Genomic DNA, 19,227 nt, shown 5'->3' with positions numbered 1-19,227 from the left:
AGAGAACTGCTATCATTAAATGATGTTTCAAAGTAGCACATTAAAGCTAAAATACCTACAATATTTTAATTCACACTGTAGTGTTGAACTGTGAATCATTTAGCCTTTGCAATTCACATGGTAATGAAGACCATTTTAACTACAATAATTTCAATTTCCTACTGGTGCTGATAAATTTGTTCTTTAAGGAACACCCTAGTAGCTCTTTCACTAAAAGAAACAACTCAGTTATCCTTTTACAATTTCTCAGGTATAATAACATTTTGAACTCTGGGAAGTCTGAGTCACAGTATATTCTACAAAAGGTTTTAGGTTTCAATGAAGCTTTTTAATAATGAAGAATATTTTGCTAGAAAAAAAAAGTTCTTTAAATAGTCTTTTGATCTATGTCATCTAAAATAGCTATTCAAAATAGACAAATATTTCTAAATATGACACTAAAGGATGCCCACAATAATATATTATGAAGTTTAAACAAACTCAAGTTGCAGAACACTATATAGAGTGCAATGTACAAACCCATTATTTAAGAGAGAGTCTCTCTCTCTCTCTCTCTCTCACACACACACACACACACACACACACACACACACACACACACAGGGTCTAAAAGAGTGCCAAGCTAAGTATTAACAATGGCCACAGAGTGAATCCTGGTAAAAAGAGGAATTTCGTTATTTAATTTTAAAAAACGGAACACTACTACCATTTATTTAAAAATGTTAGTAATACAGGTTTATTAATAGATTAAAATAGAGATATATTTGCTATAAGAAGGTATCATTCTAACACTTATTTACAAATCTTATTTTAACTTTTCATATTCTAATTTGATAAGAAGCTGACCGAATAATGATAAACTAAACTGTAAACAATATTTTTTAAACTTGAAATATAAAAAGAGTATTTTATAAACAAACCATTAAAATGTACTGAAAAAGTAATGCATTTACTTAAACAGATTCATGAATAATTAACATTAAGTTTCTATTCCCTCTGCTACTTTTGAAAGAAAAAAAAATTGAATAGAATGAAAGAACACTTTTCTCTGTTCCTTCCTGTGAAAACTGCAAATATGGACAGAACTTCTGAAACCATCTTTCCTCTTATAATAATTTTCAGAAGATACAGGATAGAATGTAGTAAGGACACTTACAATAAAAAAAAGTTTAGAGTACAATTTCATAACTGCTGATTTGCTTATTTCATCAATCTAGACACTGTGGGAGGTGTTATAAACAAAGCACAAATTATTACAATATCAAACCTATCAGAGCTCAAATGAAGTGGTTGAGGTCTTGAGTTCCATAAAGGGAGGTACCATAAGTTCTAGCCAAAAATATATATCTGTCATTGTTGTCTAATAGACTGTATGTACTCAATAAATATCTATTAAATTACTAAAATAATTGATGTATATTTAATAAATGAATTCAAATAATGAATGAATTAATATATGCATGCATATATACAATGGTATAAATGTCTCAAGATCCCTACTATTCTAATGATTAATACAGGGCTATCTATTCTATTTCTCACATTGAAAACTTTTTTTTTAATCCTCACCTGAGGATATTTTTCCGTTTATCTTCAGATAGGGTGGGGAAGGGGAGAGAGAGAGAGAAAAACATGTATATGAGAGACATATTGATTATTAATTGGTTGCCTCCCACGGTGGGGTGGGGGACTGAACTGAAACTGAGATACATGCCCTTGACCAGAATCGAACCTGCGACTCTTTGATCCACAGACCTACTCTCCAAATGCTGAGCCAAACCGTCCAGGGCTTAAAAACTATTTTTAGAAAATAATTTAAAACAATTAAAATCAACTTAAACTACTTATACATAGTATTCAGGAACATAGTCTATGAAATGTTTAGAAAAGTCTTTGGAAGTAAAAATAATATAAATCCAATGCACTTTCCCTATGGCAACTATGAAATGGCTTAAGCCATGATGATGTGGCTCAGTGGATTGAGTGTTGTCCCAAACAGGAAAAAGTCACAAGTTTGATTCCTGGTTGGGGCACATGCCCAGGTTTCAGGCTTGATCCCCAGTAGAGGGTGTGCGGGAGGCCCAATCGATGTTTCTCTCTCATCAATGTTTCTATCTCTCTCCTTCTCCCTTCCTCTCTCTCTCTAAAAATCAATAAAAATATATTTTAAAAAATGGCTTAAAGTACAGATTGAGACCTATTTCCATTTTTTAATAGAAACAACCATAAATACTATAGTTAATGAACTACAGATGATGAACCAGCATTTGTAAATATAAAGTTTCTAAAATAGATACAAATCACTTATATCAAAAAATTATTATCACATTACATTCTTAATCTGGTTAAGTTACAAACCTATTTAAACATTTTAATTTTACTTCAACATAGTCTCATTTTATTTTAATTTCCTTAAATAAGCCTAGGAAGGAACATTTTTAGCACAGGTCATTTCTTTTTTAATCTGCCTTTATAACAGTCTCTCTGCTTCTCATTTGAGACAAGAATCTGCATCATCTCTCAGACAAAAAGGTTGTCTAAGATAGAAAAACTATCAGGCCAAGCTATGCTTCAGAACTATGGTATAAGTCTGGGAAATGATGGAACACATCATAGAACAGGAGAATCCCAGATCATCTTGTCCAGGATTAGCAGAAGTAAACTGGGTAGATAAGTAGGCAAGGAGAGGCAGAGAAATAAGGTAGAGTTAAGGGAGGGGCCCACAAGAATATATAGCTGAGCAAGAGCACTGAATAAATAACATGTTATGTATGTTCTATTGTTTTCTAGTAAATCAGATGCTTTTGAGAATAATAAAGTACAAATTCATATAAGGTGCAAGTTAATAGAAGCCTTGTTACTTTACACTTTATGAATTATAGATTCCGAAAGTTAACAACTGCTATCAACGGAAAGTCTATGACAATTCTGAAGTGAAAGACTGCACTAAGGGCAATCTCCCTAGGGTGTAGGAAAACCTGGGAATGAGAGATACTCACTTTTTGAGACTTTGACAATATCTGAGTGTGGAGCATTAAAAATTACTAGCATTTATTAAAAATACTTTTTTAACTTTTTTTATTGATTTTTTTGAGAGAGAAATAGAAACATCGATGTGAGAAACATCAATCAGCTGCCTCCTAAACGCCCCTTACTGGGGATCGAGCCTGCAACCCAGGCATGTACCCTGACCTGGAATCGAACCAGGACCTCTCAGTCCATGGGATGATGCTCAATTCACTGAGCCATATCAGCAGGGCTAAAAAAATATCTTTTAAAAATCCTCTTTACAAAAGGGTTGGAAACCACTGATCTAATCTGCTCCACAAAGTGTGGTCCTTGAAGCACATCACAATCACCCAGTATCAGGGCCATATGCAATCACTCAGGTTGGGGATGTAGAAAGGTGGAATTTCAGGCCTCAACCCAGACCTCCCAAGTCAAAACCAGCAGTTTAAAAAGATCCACAGGTGATGTGAGTGCACATTAAATTTAAGAAGCATTGGTCCAATTCAATATATATCAAAACGTTCTATGTGGTCTTCTTGATCTGCCTCTGCAACTCAGCTATGGGGAGCTCACTACCTACTGAAATAGTCAACATTTTAAAAAAATGAACTCCTGATCTCCACTTGCTCAACCTCCAAAGCATATTCTCCCCCAGTTTTCCTTCCCTCAGTTAATCTCATCCTTCCAGTTGCTTAGGCCATGCAACTGAGTTATCCTTATCATCTTTGTTTCAAATCCCATGTGCATTTTTTAAAAGCCTTTACCTCTAAAATATCCCCAGAATCTGATCATTTCTCACCACCTCCATAGCCACGCCACCCTGGGCCAAGCCACCATCATCTCTCGCAAGTAACAAAACTTTGCCCTTCCCTGCCTGCAGTCTATTTTCACATATTGGTCTGAATTATCTGCTTAAATATAAATGAAGTCACTTCTGTGCTCAACCCCTCTGAGGGCTTCTCATCTGATTAAAAAAGTAAGTAAATAAACCCTCTGATTATCAGAAGTGCTTCATATCACATATTCAGTTACTCAAATAGTATAAATAATCCTTAACATGACTGCTCTGGAACTCAATATCACACTTCCATTTATTTCACTGACCTGTCACTCCCTTTGTTTTTAAATGCATATTTCATCTCTTTTCTAATGTGTATCTTTAGTCCCTGGAGGGGATCCATTCATTTCTTTCTGCAGGTAGGTATACGGTAAACAAAAACATTAATTCAAAATTCAGCATGTGTGGGTTACTTTATCCCAGAACTATATATCACCCAAAATAACAGCCAACCCTTGACAATGGCCTACAAGGCTCTTCCATGTCTCACCTCACAGCTCATTACATTCTCCAGGCACATAACTGCTTCAGCTGCTTCTGCTTCTTTTGTACACTCCTGTTTAGGACCCTGTGCTTTCTGAGTGAGGCGTCATCTCTGATTTGGCCATGCTGTCCACTTCTAACTTCCATTTCCTATCTCTTCCCTGCTGTGTTGCCTCCCTAATACTTATGATATTCTAGTATACCAGAATACCTATTTATTAATTTGTAATGGTCTCTCCCCCTCATTAAAAGCACATTCCATGAGAGCAGGGATTCTTGTCTTGATCATTGATATACCCCTAATACTTAAAATAGTGCCTCATGCACAGCAGGCTCCCAAGAAGTATTTCTTAAATAATGACTAATGAATGAATAGCCTCATTTATTATTAGACTTTTATAACTTGAAAGATCTTCATCCTATTGAGCTCTAACTAGTGTCATTATAATATCCACTAATTTAACAATTCTAGTTCTACTCTTAGCTCCAGAAGGAATGAAGCAACTCCTTATGACATGACAGGCCAAGTATCTGAAGAATGGTTCCATGTCCCCTAGAAGTTTTTTCATCTTCAAATTTAAGATCTTCAGTTATGTCAGTCTTACCATGGTTCCTTCAAAGGTAGTATGTCTCTTTTGTACTGGCTGCATTTGCAACTTTAAACTTAATTCACCTTTGGTTTCAAACATCTCAAGGGTGAGATGTATTATGTGTTTCTTGCAGGCCTCCCCTAACAATGCTGTACTGTTCAACAGAAATATAATGCAAACCACAAATGTGAACCTCCTATATAAATAAAAATCTGTTAGTAGTCAAAATGAGAAAAAGGTTTTTAAAAACAGTAGAAAATAGTTGCAATAATATATTTAACTCAATATACCTAAAATATTATCATCACAATGTATAACCAATATAAAGATTTTAAATGAGATATTATACTCTGTTTTCTTCGTAAGCCATCAAAATCTTGTATATATATATATTTTTTTATCCTCACCCGAGGATATTTTTCCATTTTTTTGTACAGATAGAGTGGGAGGGAGAGAGAGGAAGAGAGAGAGAGGGAAACATTGATGTGAAGGGACACATCAAGTGGCTGCCACCCGCACGACCAACCAGGGCCGGGGACAAACTGCAACCAAGGTACATGCCCTTAGCGGGAACCGAACCTGGGTCTCTCCGGACCGCAGGCGGACGCTCTAACCGCTGAGCCAAACCGGCCAGGGAAAAATCTTGTATATTTTTTATACTTACAAAACTTCTCAATTTGGACTACCTGCATTTCAAAAGCAGAATAGCCTCATGTAGTTGGCATCTACTGTACTGAACAATGCATCTCTACCACGGTTCTGTCTTAGAAGGAAAGTGAAACTTTGAGAAACTCAAATTCTTCTTGCCAGCGTCCTTTCCCCACCCAACATAAAGGGCTGGCTATGCATGTGTTTGGTTCTCCTCCAGATTCCAATATGTCACTCTAGCCCACATGACAAATGTCCCTTGCCTTCTCCTTCCCAAAACAAAATCCCTCCGCTTATACCCAGACAAGACAATTCCAGAGTGGAAAAGAACACCCAGTTTCCACTAAAAAAAATTTAAAAAGGGTATTTCTCTCTCAGAAACTTAATTTCTCTGGACCTTTTAATAACATCAGTCTTTGAGATAGATAGATAGATGATAGATAGATAGATAGATAGATAGATAGATAGATAGATAGATAGACAGATAGATATAGATAGATTTTAAATCAGCTTTACTGAAATATAATTGATATCCCACAAAATTTAACTTTTTGAGGTGAATAATACATTGTTTTTTGCTGTTGTTTTTTTTGGTATTTTCTCATTGTACTCACTATACATGATTCATCATATAAGCACTCAGTGTACATTCCATTGTACATCACTACTACCTAATTCCAGAACAGTTTTATCCCCCCAAAAGAAATCCTATGCCTATTAGCAGCCATTCCTCTCTCCTCTCCTAGCAACTACTATTCTACTTTCAGTCTCTATGGATTCAGTCTACTGTGGACATTTCACATAAATGGAACCATATAATATGTGGCTTTTGGTGTCTGGCTTCTTTCATTTTGCATGTTTCCAAGGCTAATCCATGTTATAACACATACTCCATTCCTTTCTCTGTCAGAATATTATTCTAATGTATGGGTATACCACATTTTGTTTAGCCCTTCGTCAGTTTATTAACCTTTGGGTAGTTTCTACCTTTTGGCTATTACGAATAGTGCTGCTATAAACATTGCTGTGCATGCTTTTATGTGGACATATGTTTTCAATTCCCTTGGGTACATTCCTAGGAGTAGAATTGCTGCATCATATGGTAACTCTATGTTTAAACTTATGAAAAATTGCCAAACAGTTTTCCACAGCAGCTGCACCATTTTACCTTCTCACTAGAAATGTCTGAGGGTTCCAATTTCTCCACATCTGTTATCTTTTTTATTATAGCCATTCTAGTGGGTGTGTCTTTGACTTGCATTTCCCTACTGACTAACTGGGTTGAACATCTTCACGCATGTTTATTGGCCATGTTTCTATCTTCTTCAAATTCTTTGCCCATTTTTAAAATTGGGTTGCTCTTGTAATTGAGTTGTAATAATTCTTATATTCTGATTACATGTTTCTTATCAGATACATGATTTGTAAACATTTTCTCACATTCTGTGGATTGTCACTTTCTTAAGAGTCGTTTGCTGCACAAAGTTTAGTTCTGAGGAAATCCAATGTATCTATTTTTATTTTTATTTTCTCCTGTGCTTTTGGTGTCACTTTTAAGAAACCATTATCTAATCCAAGATCACAAAGATCTACTCCTATGTTTTATACTATAAGTTTCAAAATTTTAGTTCTCATAATAGATCTCTGATTTATTTTGAGTTCATTTTTGTATATGGTATCACGTAAGGGCCCAACTTCATGTAGATATGCAGTAGTCTGAGCAGCACTGATTGAAAAGACTATTACTCTTTTCGTTTTTTTTAAATCCTCACTTGAGGATATTTTTCCATTTATCTTCAGATAGAGTGAGAGGGAGGGAAGGAGAGAGAGAGGAGGAGAGAGAGAGAGACACACATCAATTGGTTGCCTCCTGCACAATCGCGACGAGGGCCAGGGACCGAACTGCAACTGAGGCATGTGCCTTTGACCGGAATGGAGTCCAGGACTCTCTGGTCCTCGGGCCAACACCAACTGCTGAGCCAAACCAGCCAGGGCAAGACCATTATTTTTTTTTTAATCATTGAATTATCTTGGTTCCTCTATAAAAAAGCCAATTGATTATAAATGTGAGAGTTAATTTCTGGATTCTTAATTGTATTCATTGACCTATATATCTATCCTCATGCCAGTATTCCACTACCTTGATTACTATTGTTTTGTCATAAGTTTTGAAATCAGAAAGTATGAGTCCTCCCACTTTGTTTTTCTTTTCCAAGAGTGTTTTGGCTATTCTGGGTCCCTTGAATTTCCATATGAATTTTAGGATCAGCTTGTCAATTTCTGTAAAGAAGCTAGGCTAGAATTTTGATTGGGATTATATTGAGTCTAAATATAATTTTGAGAAGTACTAGCATCTACCAACACTGTCTTCTCAACTATATACATGGAAGATAAATATATGGTTGTATATATACATATATACACACATGTATACATATAATAGATATTCTTTAGTTTATTTCAACAATGTTTTGTAGTTTAAAGATAAAACTTTTGGTAAATTTATTTATAGGTATTTTTTTAGGTTATCATAAATAAAACTTTTATTAATTTCATTTTTAGATTGTTCATAGTTTATTTTTATTGTGAACTGATTTTTATATTTGATTTGTTATCCTGCAATCTTGCTGAACGTGCTTATTTGCCCAATGGTCTGTTAGTGAATTCCTTTAAATTTTCTATATACAAGGTCATGTATAATCTGCAAAAAAACATAGTTTCATTTCTTTCTTACAAGCTGGGTGCCTTTTATTTCATTTCTTGCCTACCTGCCCTGGCTGGAACTTCCAAGAGAATGCTAAATAGAAGTGGGTAGAGCAGACATCCTTGTCTTGTTCCTGATCTTAAAGGGAAAGTATCCAGTCTTTCACCATCAACTACATTAGCTGTGGATTTTGACAAATGCCATTTATCAGGTTGAGAAAGTTAGAAAAACCAAGACAGAAGAAACACCAATAGCAGATTAAAAGAAAGAGGAAGTAAAATGATATGGAAAAGGAGCAGGAGAGTGAAATGACCAAATTTAATAAGCAGAAGGAGGGACTAAATAATAGCAAAATAAAATTAAAAAGAACTCTGAAAGGAATTTAAAAAAATAGATTCTGAAATGCTCTACCATTAGTTAAGTATATGATTTTGGCACAACATGTAAAAATTCTGTATTTCTTGGTTTTGTCAATTATAAAAAAGAAAGTATGAACATTTATTTTATAAACATAATGTATCTAGTATCTAGTATGTATTTGTAGTATACATCTTTTTATGTATTTTGTGAGACACTGAAGTTATAATGAGATAATACACTTATTTTACATTTTATTTTTTGGCATTATATTTCTATATTCTATAAAATAAATCCAACAAAGTAGTGGAACAGGAAAGGAAATGAGACAGGGAAAGAAGGGGAAAAGAAAAAACAAATACAGAAAGTGAAAAGATAAAGAATGAAGAAAGATACAGAAAGGCAAGGAAAAATTAGGTATGAAGAAAGTAGGGAAAGTAAATAAGGAGAGAGACTGAGAAGAAAGTACAAGAAGGAGAAAGGGAAGGAAGCAACAACAGCAGGAAGATGAAAGCCACATCTTCACAAATGAAGGCTGAAGAGTCAGAGAGTGCAGAGAGTGGAGGAGGAAAGGAAGTATATCTCTGGAGTTCACTTATTGATGGTGATAGAGTCTTTTAATATGAAACATATTACACCAAAAGTAAAATAGGACTTTTTTTTTTCTGAGAACCACTTCTAAAGTGAAAAGAAAAGATAAATACATCTGAAAGAATTTCTAAATGTTAAGAAAATTAAATTATTTTCATCCAGAAAGGATTCTACTGTAATCCATTCTCTAGATACTGAAGGACTCAAAATATATGAGTTGTGATCTTGGCTCTACCATTATTTGACTAGAGACAACTATTCTCTTGTATCTCCACTTTCCTAATCTATAAAAGAAGAAATTTGAATTAGATAATTCCTAAAGCCTCCTTCAGTTCTGATATCATAAAATTTTGCATGAGCTAGAAAAATGAAAACTTATTTAAGGGATGAATACTATAATCTACCAAAAAAAGTAACACAAGCAAGAGTGACATATAATTTGAAGGAAAAAATATTAACTCCAATACCAGAAAAATTTAAGAAAATAAAATCCCCCCTTAAAGTTGCTATCACCCTTTAGGTGTTAAATTCATCACAAAAATGAAACTCTTTTCCTAACAGTAACCTTTACTGGAGAACAGTAGGAATTTATTGTTTAAAAGAGTGAGACAAGACATCTGAAAGCCAGACCAGCAGGAAGACTAAGACACTTGTTCATCTGCATTTCTGTGACTTGTCTCGTTTGGTTTATTTGCAACTGTACTTTTATGTCTGGCAGTAGTGCCAACTTCAGTCTGAATGATATATTATTTTTATCATGTTGATTACATATGTTCACCAGTTTAGTTGCCCAGATATGTTTGGTGTGGTTTGCAAATACTTGGCGACAAAATCCAGAGCATGGCATTTTCACAGAAAGTGTTTACTGTGAAATTTCTCCATAGAACTTTGCTTTTCTTTACAACTTTGATCCATATGACATCCACAGTCCTATATTTCAAATAATGGCTTGGAGTTAAATTAAAAAATGCTTCAATTTGATACAACATGACTCCCAGTAGGGTTTGGTAGTTCTAGAGAAGACCTAATTTTCTCATGTGATTAGAAATTTGGTCAAATTTAAAGTCTGCTAACATTTTCCAAATTGTGCTTCTTCAGTTTTATGGTGACTTGGTACTTACATTCTGTTATTCATCAACACTTCACAGAAATACTTGATTTGTCTGAATGAATTTAAAAACCCACAACTGATGAAAATCAGAAAAACCTGGTTTTAAATATCAAAAGATCTCAAATGAAAAGTATTTCTACAGGCGACACTAAGCAAGTTTTATTGATCAGTGTACTTCTTCGCAGGATGAAAATGATGCAAGATTAAACATAGGAAAATAAACTTACTGGTAAATATCTTTCCTGAGGACAGATCTGCCAAGGGGATTGTCAGCCTGGGGAGCCATAGCAACAGAGCCAATCTTCAAAACCATGGTGTCTTCTCTTGCTGCCTGATTAACTGTAACAAAATAAATATATTTATGAGGTATACAATGGATCTATGCATAAGGAAGAATCTTGTGTGTGTGTGTGTGTGAAAACAATTTGTTTGTTTTTAATGACAAAATTGGAAAAAGCCACGGGTACTGCATGATTGGAATGTATTCTCTTACAAAAGCAACAGAGCGTGTTTGAAGTTGAAACACAGTGACAGATGTAGCTCTCTCGATCTGTCTCTAACAAGGAGGGATCTTTGAGTAGAGATGTAGAAACATTAAAATACGACCAACAAATGAGGACAAGAAAAAATTATCTTTAAAAGCATTTGATGTTTCTTAACTATTACCTTTATATCCCATTAAGTACTTTGCTGTTATACACAATAATAATGATGGAAAAACCAAATCCACCCCCACATTAAAACATAAAATATTAAACATATACAAGCAGTACTAAAGCAATATGGTTGTCTAATTTCACAATCTTATACTAAGTCTGTATCTTACTTTGAAGTGATGTGTAGCCCTGGGCTTTTTAACACTGCATTGTTGTCTACAAACATATTAAAAGATACCACAGCCCAGCCGGTGTGGCTCAGTGGATTGAGCACCTTCTCATGGACTGAGGGGTTCTGGTTCAGTTCCTGGTCAGGGCACATGCCCAGATTGCAGGCTCGCTCTCCAGTAGGGGACATGTAGGAGGCAGCTGATCGATGTTTCCTTCTCATATTGATGTTTCTCTCTCTCTGAAAAAAAAATCTATGAAAACATATTTTTTTAAAAAAGACACCACAAAGTCAGCAACAAATTCTCCAAGTCATTTATATTTACATAATTAATAATAACAATATACACACACAAGGTATCCCACTAGATTAACTATAAAATGTCAGAAAATCCAAAAGATATATAATGACTTCAATGCTAAAAAAAGAAAACCACCAAGTGATTGCTTAATATATGAGGATATTTCAATTTGTTATTCTAGGCACATTTAAATTTTAAAATTTCTACTGTGAAATTACTTGACAAATAGCAATTTCACACCAGTATAAAAGTTCTGCCTCCTAATGGAATCTAAAATGAAGGTAAGTAATCTTAAAATAGTATAAAAAGGTAAAAAGATATATCAATTTTGATTCCTTTTGTTGAATAAAACTACATTTTACCTTATGTTCTAATCTTATAGAGTCCAATAATTTTTCTATACATCACCAGCTAATTCAATATATTTTCTAAGGACTATTTGAAATGGAGAGCAGTTCTTGATGACCCCATTAATTTATATTAAATTTTACTCCCTCTTCTCAACAGATTACTCTACTGTGGTAGATGTTTAAAAATTGTTTAAAAATGTTTAAAATTGCTAACAATATACAACTTCCTGGGCTTTGAAGAAAACATACTAAAACTAATAATTTCTCTCAAGGAATTATCATCTGCCACAAACAGAACACAAAAGGACTGGCTGCAAGACCTCAGGAATATCCTGAACAGAACATGCCAACAAAGGCATACAATCCATATTTCCCAAACTGTGGTGCCCAAAGAATGCAAAAGCTAAGAGATTATTTCCAGCTGCTTCAGCAGTTCACTCAGTATGGTCTGACTTAGATTAGTTTAAAAAAGAAAATCAGAATTAAGAAAATCAGAATAAAAAGAAAGATATTCAGTGAGGAAAAGAAGGAAACAATAAGATGTACACATAGGGAGTGGCAACATGGAAGGGGGGAGGGAGAAAGAACAGCTAAAGGGGAAAAAAGAGATGAGCTATCATAATAAATATTAGCATGTGTATGCCACAATAAAGACAGCACTTTTAAATGTCCACAGCAGAAAGATCAAATAGAAAACTCCTTCTCATGCAGCTGCACTATTTTCAAATGACTAGAGGTCTGTCTTGATTATAGGTCCTTATATTATGAACATTGTTTACATTTCACAAATCTTGCATTTTACGCCAAACTTATCAAATAGTTCCATGTGGGAAAACCTCTGATTAAGCAGCAGGCATCAATTAAATCAATAAATAGTAAGCCTGGAGAATAGACTATACCACAAAAGTGCAATTAGTGTACTTGCTAACTGTTCTTCCAGGCTACAGATACTACCCACCATATGAAAGTCTGAAATGTAATAGAAACACTGAAGTAAATGAGGTACATATGGAAGAAAAATGACGTACTTGGTGTTACATACAAAGCCAGATCCAAGAATGGAATTCTGTTTCTGTTAGAGCCAAAAGTGTTCTCACTAGATTATACGGACTATGAAGCTATAATAAAAAAGCACTTAATATAGATCATTCACAAACTAAACTAAAATATTCAGTTTTATTATAGAAAGTAATTAGTTAATCAAAATGTATCTTTAAGATACAAGAAAAAAAATAACAAAAATATATCTTTACACAAGAAAGTGCCTTGAGTCATTTCTTCAGTTACTTTATAGCTGGAAAAAAACAAGCTTCCTTTTTTTGGTTTACTTCACCTGCATTTAATAGTTGGACCATATGAGGAAATGTTCCCTCTAGAAGGATTTTCAACATGAAAATGAATGCCTTCCTTTATTGCTTTAACTGTATTTCAAAAAGTTGAGCCTCATGAGGAACTACTCACTCTAGAAGACTCATACTAGATCCAAAAAACAGTCCTTGATTCTGAAATAAATAGCTTAAAGCTGGAAGTCAAACACCTGTAGATTCAGAATCTTGATAACAACTGCACTTAATTCAAACAATATTCAAGTTGAAAATCAGGCTTTCTATATTATTACTTTGAATAAAATATTAGAATTTTAAATATATTTCTTATCATTATTAACTGAATTTTACACACGAACTTTAAAAACTTTTATGATATTCAGTGGAACATGAAACGCAAGTCTGAAAGATTTTATCTGTTCAGACTTGGGGTAAGAAAGTACAATCGAATTAAAAGGCTACGGATAACTCTGAAATTATGAGCTTGTATATAAATAACAAAAAGCTTTAATAAATAGCAGAATTTTCATGCAATTGTCAGACAACAGTAAGATTGTTGCATATAACTAAGTTTTCTTAAATCCAACATGAAATAAAAGTACTTTGGAGACCAACTTTCCTTTAAGATTCTCAATATAAACTCAATCTGGTAAAACATGTAAAGTCTCAAGAGTATTTGAACTTGCCACTATGCAGTGTAACACTATTATAAAGCCAGAACTGTAGGGTCAGTCCTACATGAAGTTACCAAAAAAGCTTTTATCACTTTTTGCCACATTTGCAGTTGAAGACAGAAAGAAGGATAAATAAATGTGTAACCTAATGACTATTAGGTATATTAATGGGAAATATATAGTTGTATTTAGTTTATCAATCATCCTGGCCTACAGACATAAATTGCTTGGAGATATTTTTTAAATATAGTTTCTGCTGAGCACCATTTTGCTATGCTATCAAGACATAATTTACACATATACTTTCAGTTTGATTAATCTGATGAAAATATTCAAGAAAAGTTTTTAAAGCCTTTCTGGAGTAAAATAAATACTATGTCTTGACTCTTATTAGGTTTTACTAGAGTCATTTGAGTAATCACATTTATTTCTAATGGAAATGCTGCTTCAATCATGTTTTCCCTATTTAGTCACAAGATGTCTTTTACACTGAATATCCCATATAAAATACACATTTAAAAATGTGTCTATACTTTAAAATGGTTTAAATGGTAAATTTTATGTTATATGCATTTTACTGCAATAAAAAATTTTTCATGGGTGAATTATGATCCTTTGACTTAAGAGTAGCAATGATGAAAAATAAAATGTCAAAAATATAATATAATGTGCCAAAACCTTTAAATTTTAGGCATGCATTTTTATATATGTGTTTTATGGATAGACACATATTCTGGCAATTCAAAATACCTCAGATAGATATTTGATATAAATATAGATATAAGTAAAGATATATACATGTAGATATAGTAAAGATATACACATAGATATAGACAGGCACACACAGAGAAAGAAGGCAAAATAAAACAAAAATGAAAAGATGTATGTAATATAATGTAGACAAAAGACTTAATAGACAAAGAGTTCTTATAATTGATAAAGTAAAGATAAGCAACTCCTAGAAAAAGAGTACTTTTTGACTGACAAAAGACCAAATCAGCTGATAAACCCTTGTCAGGATGAGACTGAGAAAACAGTATAAACTGGTACAGCCATTTAAGAGAGCAATTCCCTTATATTTTAAAGGTATACGGTCTTTGATCTAGCAATCATTTTGCTAGGAATTTATTCTACAGCTATACTCATCTAAGTAATTTAAAAAATACCTCTGAAAAAAAATTTATTGCAAAAAGCATTCACATAAGCCAAAGATTAAAATTTACCACAAGTCCACAGAGAATGTGGCATACCATATTTTTCAATGATGGCTATAACAATATTCTCCCATCTAATATGCTGATTAAGGTACCTACTTAGAAAGTACTTTTGCATCTGAATTTTGGAATTAGACCTTAAAAATCCCACTACAACCAGCACTAAAAAACAAAACAAAACAAAACAAAAAAACAAGGAGGGGGGAGCTTTAAAAATATGATAGCAAGAGTCTGGAAATACTTATGCAATTACAATCAATTGGGGATTTTCCTAGTTATAGCAGCCAAATGGGAAATTTAAAACAACAAAACTGTGTGATATGTAGTATTATTTAATGGTTATAACACAATTAACCAAAAACAACAAGCAAACAAAACAAAATGCATATACACACAAAGGAAATAAAACTGTTACTTTTGTCTCCCATCTCTCAAATATCCTTCTGACATGTACAGAAATCAGTGAAGCACAGAACCTGTTTCAATAAACCACAACTGAGTACAGAAAAATGAAGCCAGAGTTAACCAATGAACTTCTGATCTATGATCCTTGCAGAGTACTCAGGTGCTCAGCACACAGGTGCTACCACCCTTTCAGAGAGGAAGCTCCCATTGCTCTTCTTGTTGACTGCACTATGCCTGAACATTAGTGTAGTTCAGGAAATAGCACAAATCATGCCCTAGTCAAAAGGGCTTCCAAGTAGATCGGTGATTTCTCAAAAAAAACACAATTCTAAACAAAGAATTAGTATGATCCAGCAATTCCACCCATAGATATATATCCAAAATAACTGAAAATGGGTTTAAACATATTCTTGTATGGCAGATTCCATCACAGGAACACTACTCACAATAGCTAGTCTAAAGGTGGAAACAGCCCAAATGTCTGACAGATGAATGGATACACAAAATGTGGTACATCCATATAATGGAATATCATTCAGCCATAAAAAGCAACGAGCAATTCACTGTGAAAATGTCCCCTCTAATAACAAAGAGGGAAGAGATTCAGAAGCATTAAGTATATCAAACAGATAAAATACTTTAAGAAAATAAGCAAATTTTGCCCTGGCCAGTTTGGCTCAGCGGTTAGAGCGTTGACCTGCGGCCCAGAGAGACCCAGGTTTGGTTCCCGCTAAGGACATGTACCTCGGTTGCAGTTTGTCCCTGGCCCTGGTTGGGTTGTGTGGGTGGCAACCACTCAATGTGTACCTTTCACATCGATGTTTCTTTCTCTCTATTCCTCTCTCTCCCTCCCACTCTATTTGAACAAAAAGTCTTAGGCAAGTCAAGGAGACTTGACTTGGGATAGTGAACGCACAATATAATAAACAGATGATGTATTATAGAACTGTACAACTGAAACCTATATAGTTTTATTAACCAATGTCACCTCAATAAATTAAATTATCTGTCAGAAAGGAGGGGATTGGGAGCTGGCTGAGAAGGATGAAGAGATTATGCAATATGCTGTTTTTAAAATGTAATGTACAGCCTGGCTGCTGTGGCTCCGCAGTTAGAGCACTGGCCTGCAGGCCAAAGAGGCTCGGGTTTGATTCCAATCAAGGGCATGTACCTCAGTTGCGGTTCATCCCCAGTCCTGGACCCGGTTGGGGTTGTGCAGGTGGCAACCAATTATTGTGTCTCTCTCACATCAATGTTTCTCTCTCTCTCTCTCTCCCTCTCTCTCTCTCTCTCTCTCCCTCCCTCCCTCCCTCCCTCCCTTCCACTCTGTCTGAAGATAAATGTAAAAATATCCTTGGGTGAGAATTTTAAAAAATGTAATGTACTACCCGGACCATGTGGCTCAGTGGTTGAGGGTTGACCCATGCACCAAGAGGTCACCGGTTCATTTCCTGGTCAGGGCACATGCCCAGGTTTTGGGTACAATCCCCAGTTGGGGGCATGCAGGAGGCAGCCAATCTATGTTCTCTCTCATCGATGTTTCTATCTCTCTCTTCCTCTCCCTTCCTCTCACTCTAAAAATCAATAAAGAAAAAAAACTTTTAAATGTAATGTACTTGCCCGGCCAGTGTGGCTCAGTGGATTTAGCATCCTCCCATTGACTGAGAGGTCACAGTTTGATTCCTGGTCAGGGTACATGTCCCAGTTTCAGGCTCAATCCCCAGTTGGGGGCATGCAGGAGGCAGCCAATCAATGTTTCTCTCTCACATCGATGTTTCTATCTCTCTCTCTCTCAAAAATCAATAAAAACATAAAAATAAATAAAATGTAATGTACTACTCCAGACTCCTTACCCAAAATGATGATAAATTTTCTGCAATAACAAAACCAAGCTACTTCTGTTTCATAGCACTTTCCCCTATTCTCAGTTGGAAAATCACAGAAGATAGGGGGTGGAGGCCTGGGATGAAGCAGGAATCAGATGAAGGGGACAATAGGGGTAAAAAAGGGGTCATCTGTAACACCCTCAACAATAAAAGTAATTTTAAAAATGGTTTGAAAATCTCAGTAACCTTTTATGTCTGTTCTTCTTGTATGGTTATAAGAAAATGTTATTATGACTCTCAAACTGGTTCTTAGAAAACTATATTGTGTAAAAATGCAGGTTTCTCTTTCTACCTATGTAACTTCAATATAAATTATATTATCTAGATATTCATTAGATATTCATATATTAAAGAGTAACAATAAAGAAAAAGCAACTGCAATAAATATGCAGCCTCATTTCTGGTTAGTGCTTTGTCTCTATGTCACTTGTAATTGCTCAATAAAGACTAACTCTTTAGACCTAGATGGTGTGGCTCAGTTGGCTGGGTATTGTCCATGCACTGAAAGATCACCAGTTCAATTCCTGGTCAGGGCACATGCTCAAGTTGTGGGCTGAACCCCAGCAGGGAACATACAGGAGGCAGTCAATAAATGTTTCCTCTCATATCAATATTTCTCTCTTTCTCCCCCTCTCCCTTCCTCTCTACCTAAAAATCAATTTAAAAAAAACAATAAAAAGAAAAGACTAACTCAGGTGTTTCTACAAGCTATCTGAATAGATAAAAACAAATGTATAGTACTGTCACAATATAGAGAATATGGCATATGCAGAGAACAGTAATTTCACATCTCGAAGTAATCAATTTTGACAGTCACTAGTAGAAATTAGAATTAAAAATAGGAACTGGTTTATATTAAGAACACATAAGTATGATACACTAAATTTATTTCTAGATAGACATCTTGGTAATTAAGAACTAAAAAACTCTACAAATATTTATAGAAAGGCTAAAAAATCATTACTTTGAATACACCTTAATTATTGAGAATATTAGGCAGAATACCTTCCCTGATTAAAATCATCTATCAACGTGAGATAGAATAAGAGACATACTAGACTAAAAATAAAGAGCCTGGAACCAGGTGCTTTCTTTTGTTGTATAACACCACTGACCATTCAAGGTCTTCCTCCTAAAAACTAAGAGATAAAAGAAAAAGAGTTTTGCTGTTTTCATGTGGCAGAAACTATCCCTCAAATATTCATCTCTCTTCTCTCTCAAATTCACAGACCCCTAATTTATTAGCTGGGCACACTACCACCTAGGAAAGATTGTTACTCATCCTCTCTTACAGAGGGTATAGTTACATGGTTAAGTTTTGGTCAATGAGGTGTAAGTAGCAGTGAAATGCGGGACTTACAGAAATTCTACTTTAAAAGAAAGGCATAATCTTCTTCTGGTAAGTCTCCTTTTATTGAGAACTTACCATGGAACCAGCACCATGCACAGTCTCATGTAGTCATCACTTGAAAGTAAGCTATAAAAAAGGCCTACTATCAAGTTAGGTACTCCTATCACCATTTTAAACATAGGGATTTAGTTCACTCAAGATTTCACAGTTCATAATTGATAATGCTGGGATGTATAACTCCAAAGTTCATACCATTAACCAGTGTGTTATAATTTCACTGAAAATCCTTAAAAGTTCTTCATTCTTTTATATCATGGGGGATGGAGGCAGTGGGATTACCAATTCATTTCATTGTAAAACCTACAACAATTTCAGAGGGCACCCAGATGCCTGGAAGAAGCCACAAGAGTCTTGGTATGCTGGCTATTTTTAACTAAATTTTAGTTATCTTAGGTATATAGAAACCAACATTTGAGTTTAATAAAACAAATTACATAAAACATAAGATTAATTGCAAAAGCCCTAAAGAAAAAAAAAATCTCTTATTTTTTACTCTAGTAACTAA

General features: G+C 34.5%; 1 protein-coding gene across 5 annotated transcripts in view; it reads right to left on the bottom strand.

Moving 5' to 3' along the window:
• The window catches only part of VPS13B (vacuolar protein sorting 13 homolog B), an 867,799-nt gene that overhangs the window by 384,559 nt on the left and 464,013 nt on the right, over nt 1-19,227 (bottom strand). For 4 of the 5 annotated variants that reach the window (XR_004959842.1, XM_036263824.1, XM_036263826.1 and 1 more), the window contains one exon: nt 10,559-10,670. Coding sequence is in view for 3 of the 5 variants with exons in the window: in XM_036263824.1 (XP_036119717.1) it covers nt 10,559-10,670 (112 nt within the window). In the remaining 2 variants the exon portion in view is untranslated. Of the gene's footprint in view, nt 1-4,113; nt 4,201-10,558; nt 10,671-19,227 lie in introns of all 5 variants that reach the window. The other variant, XR_004959841.1, reaches the window with a different exon arrangement.

This window comes from Molossus molossus, unplaced genomic scaffold (genome assembly GCF_014108415.1).
Source record: "Molossus molossus isolate mMolMol1 unplaced genomic scaffold, mMolMol1.p scaffold_m16_p_16, whole genome shotgun sequence".
In the NCBI taxonomy this organism is placed as follows: domain Eukaryota; kingdom Metazoa; phylum Chordata; class Mammalia; order Chiroptera; family Molossidae; genus Molossus; species Molossus molossus.
This window is presented reverse-complemented; position numbering and strand designations above follow the sequence as displayed.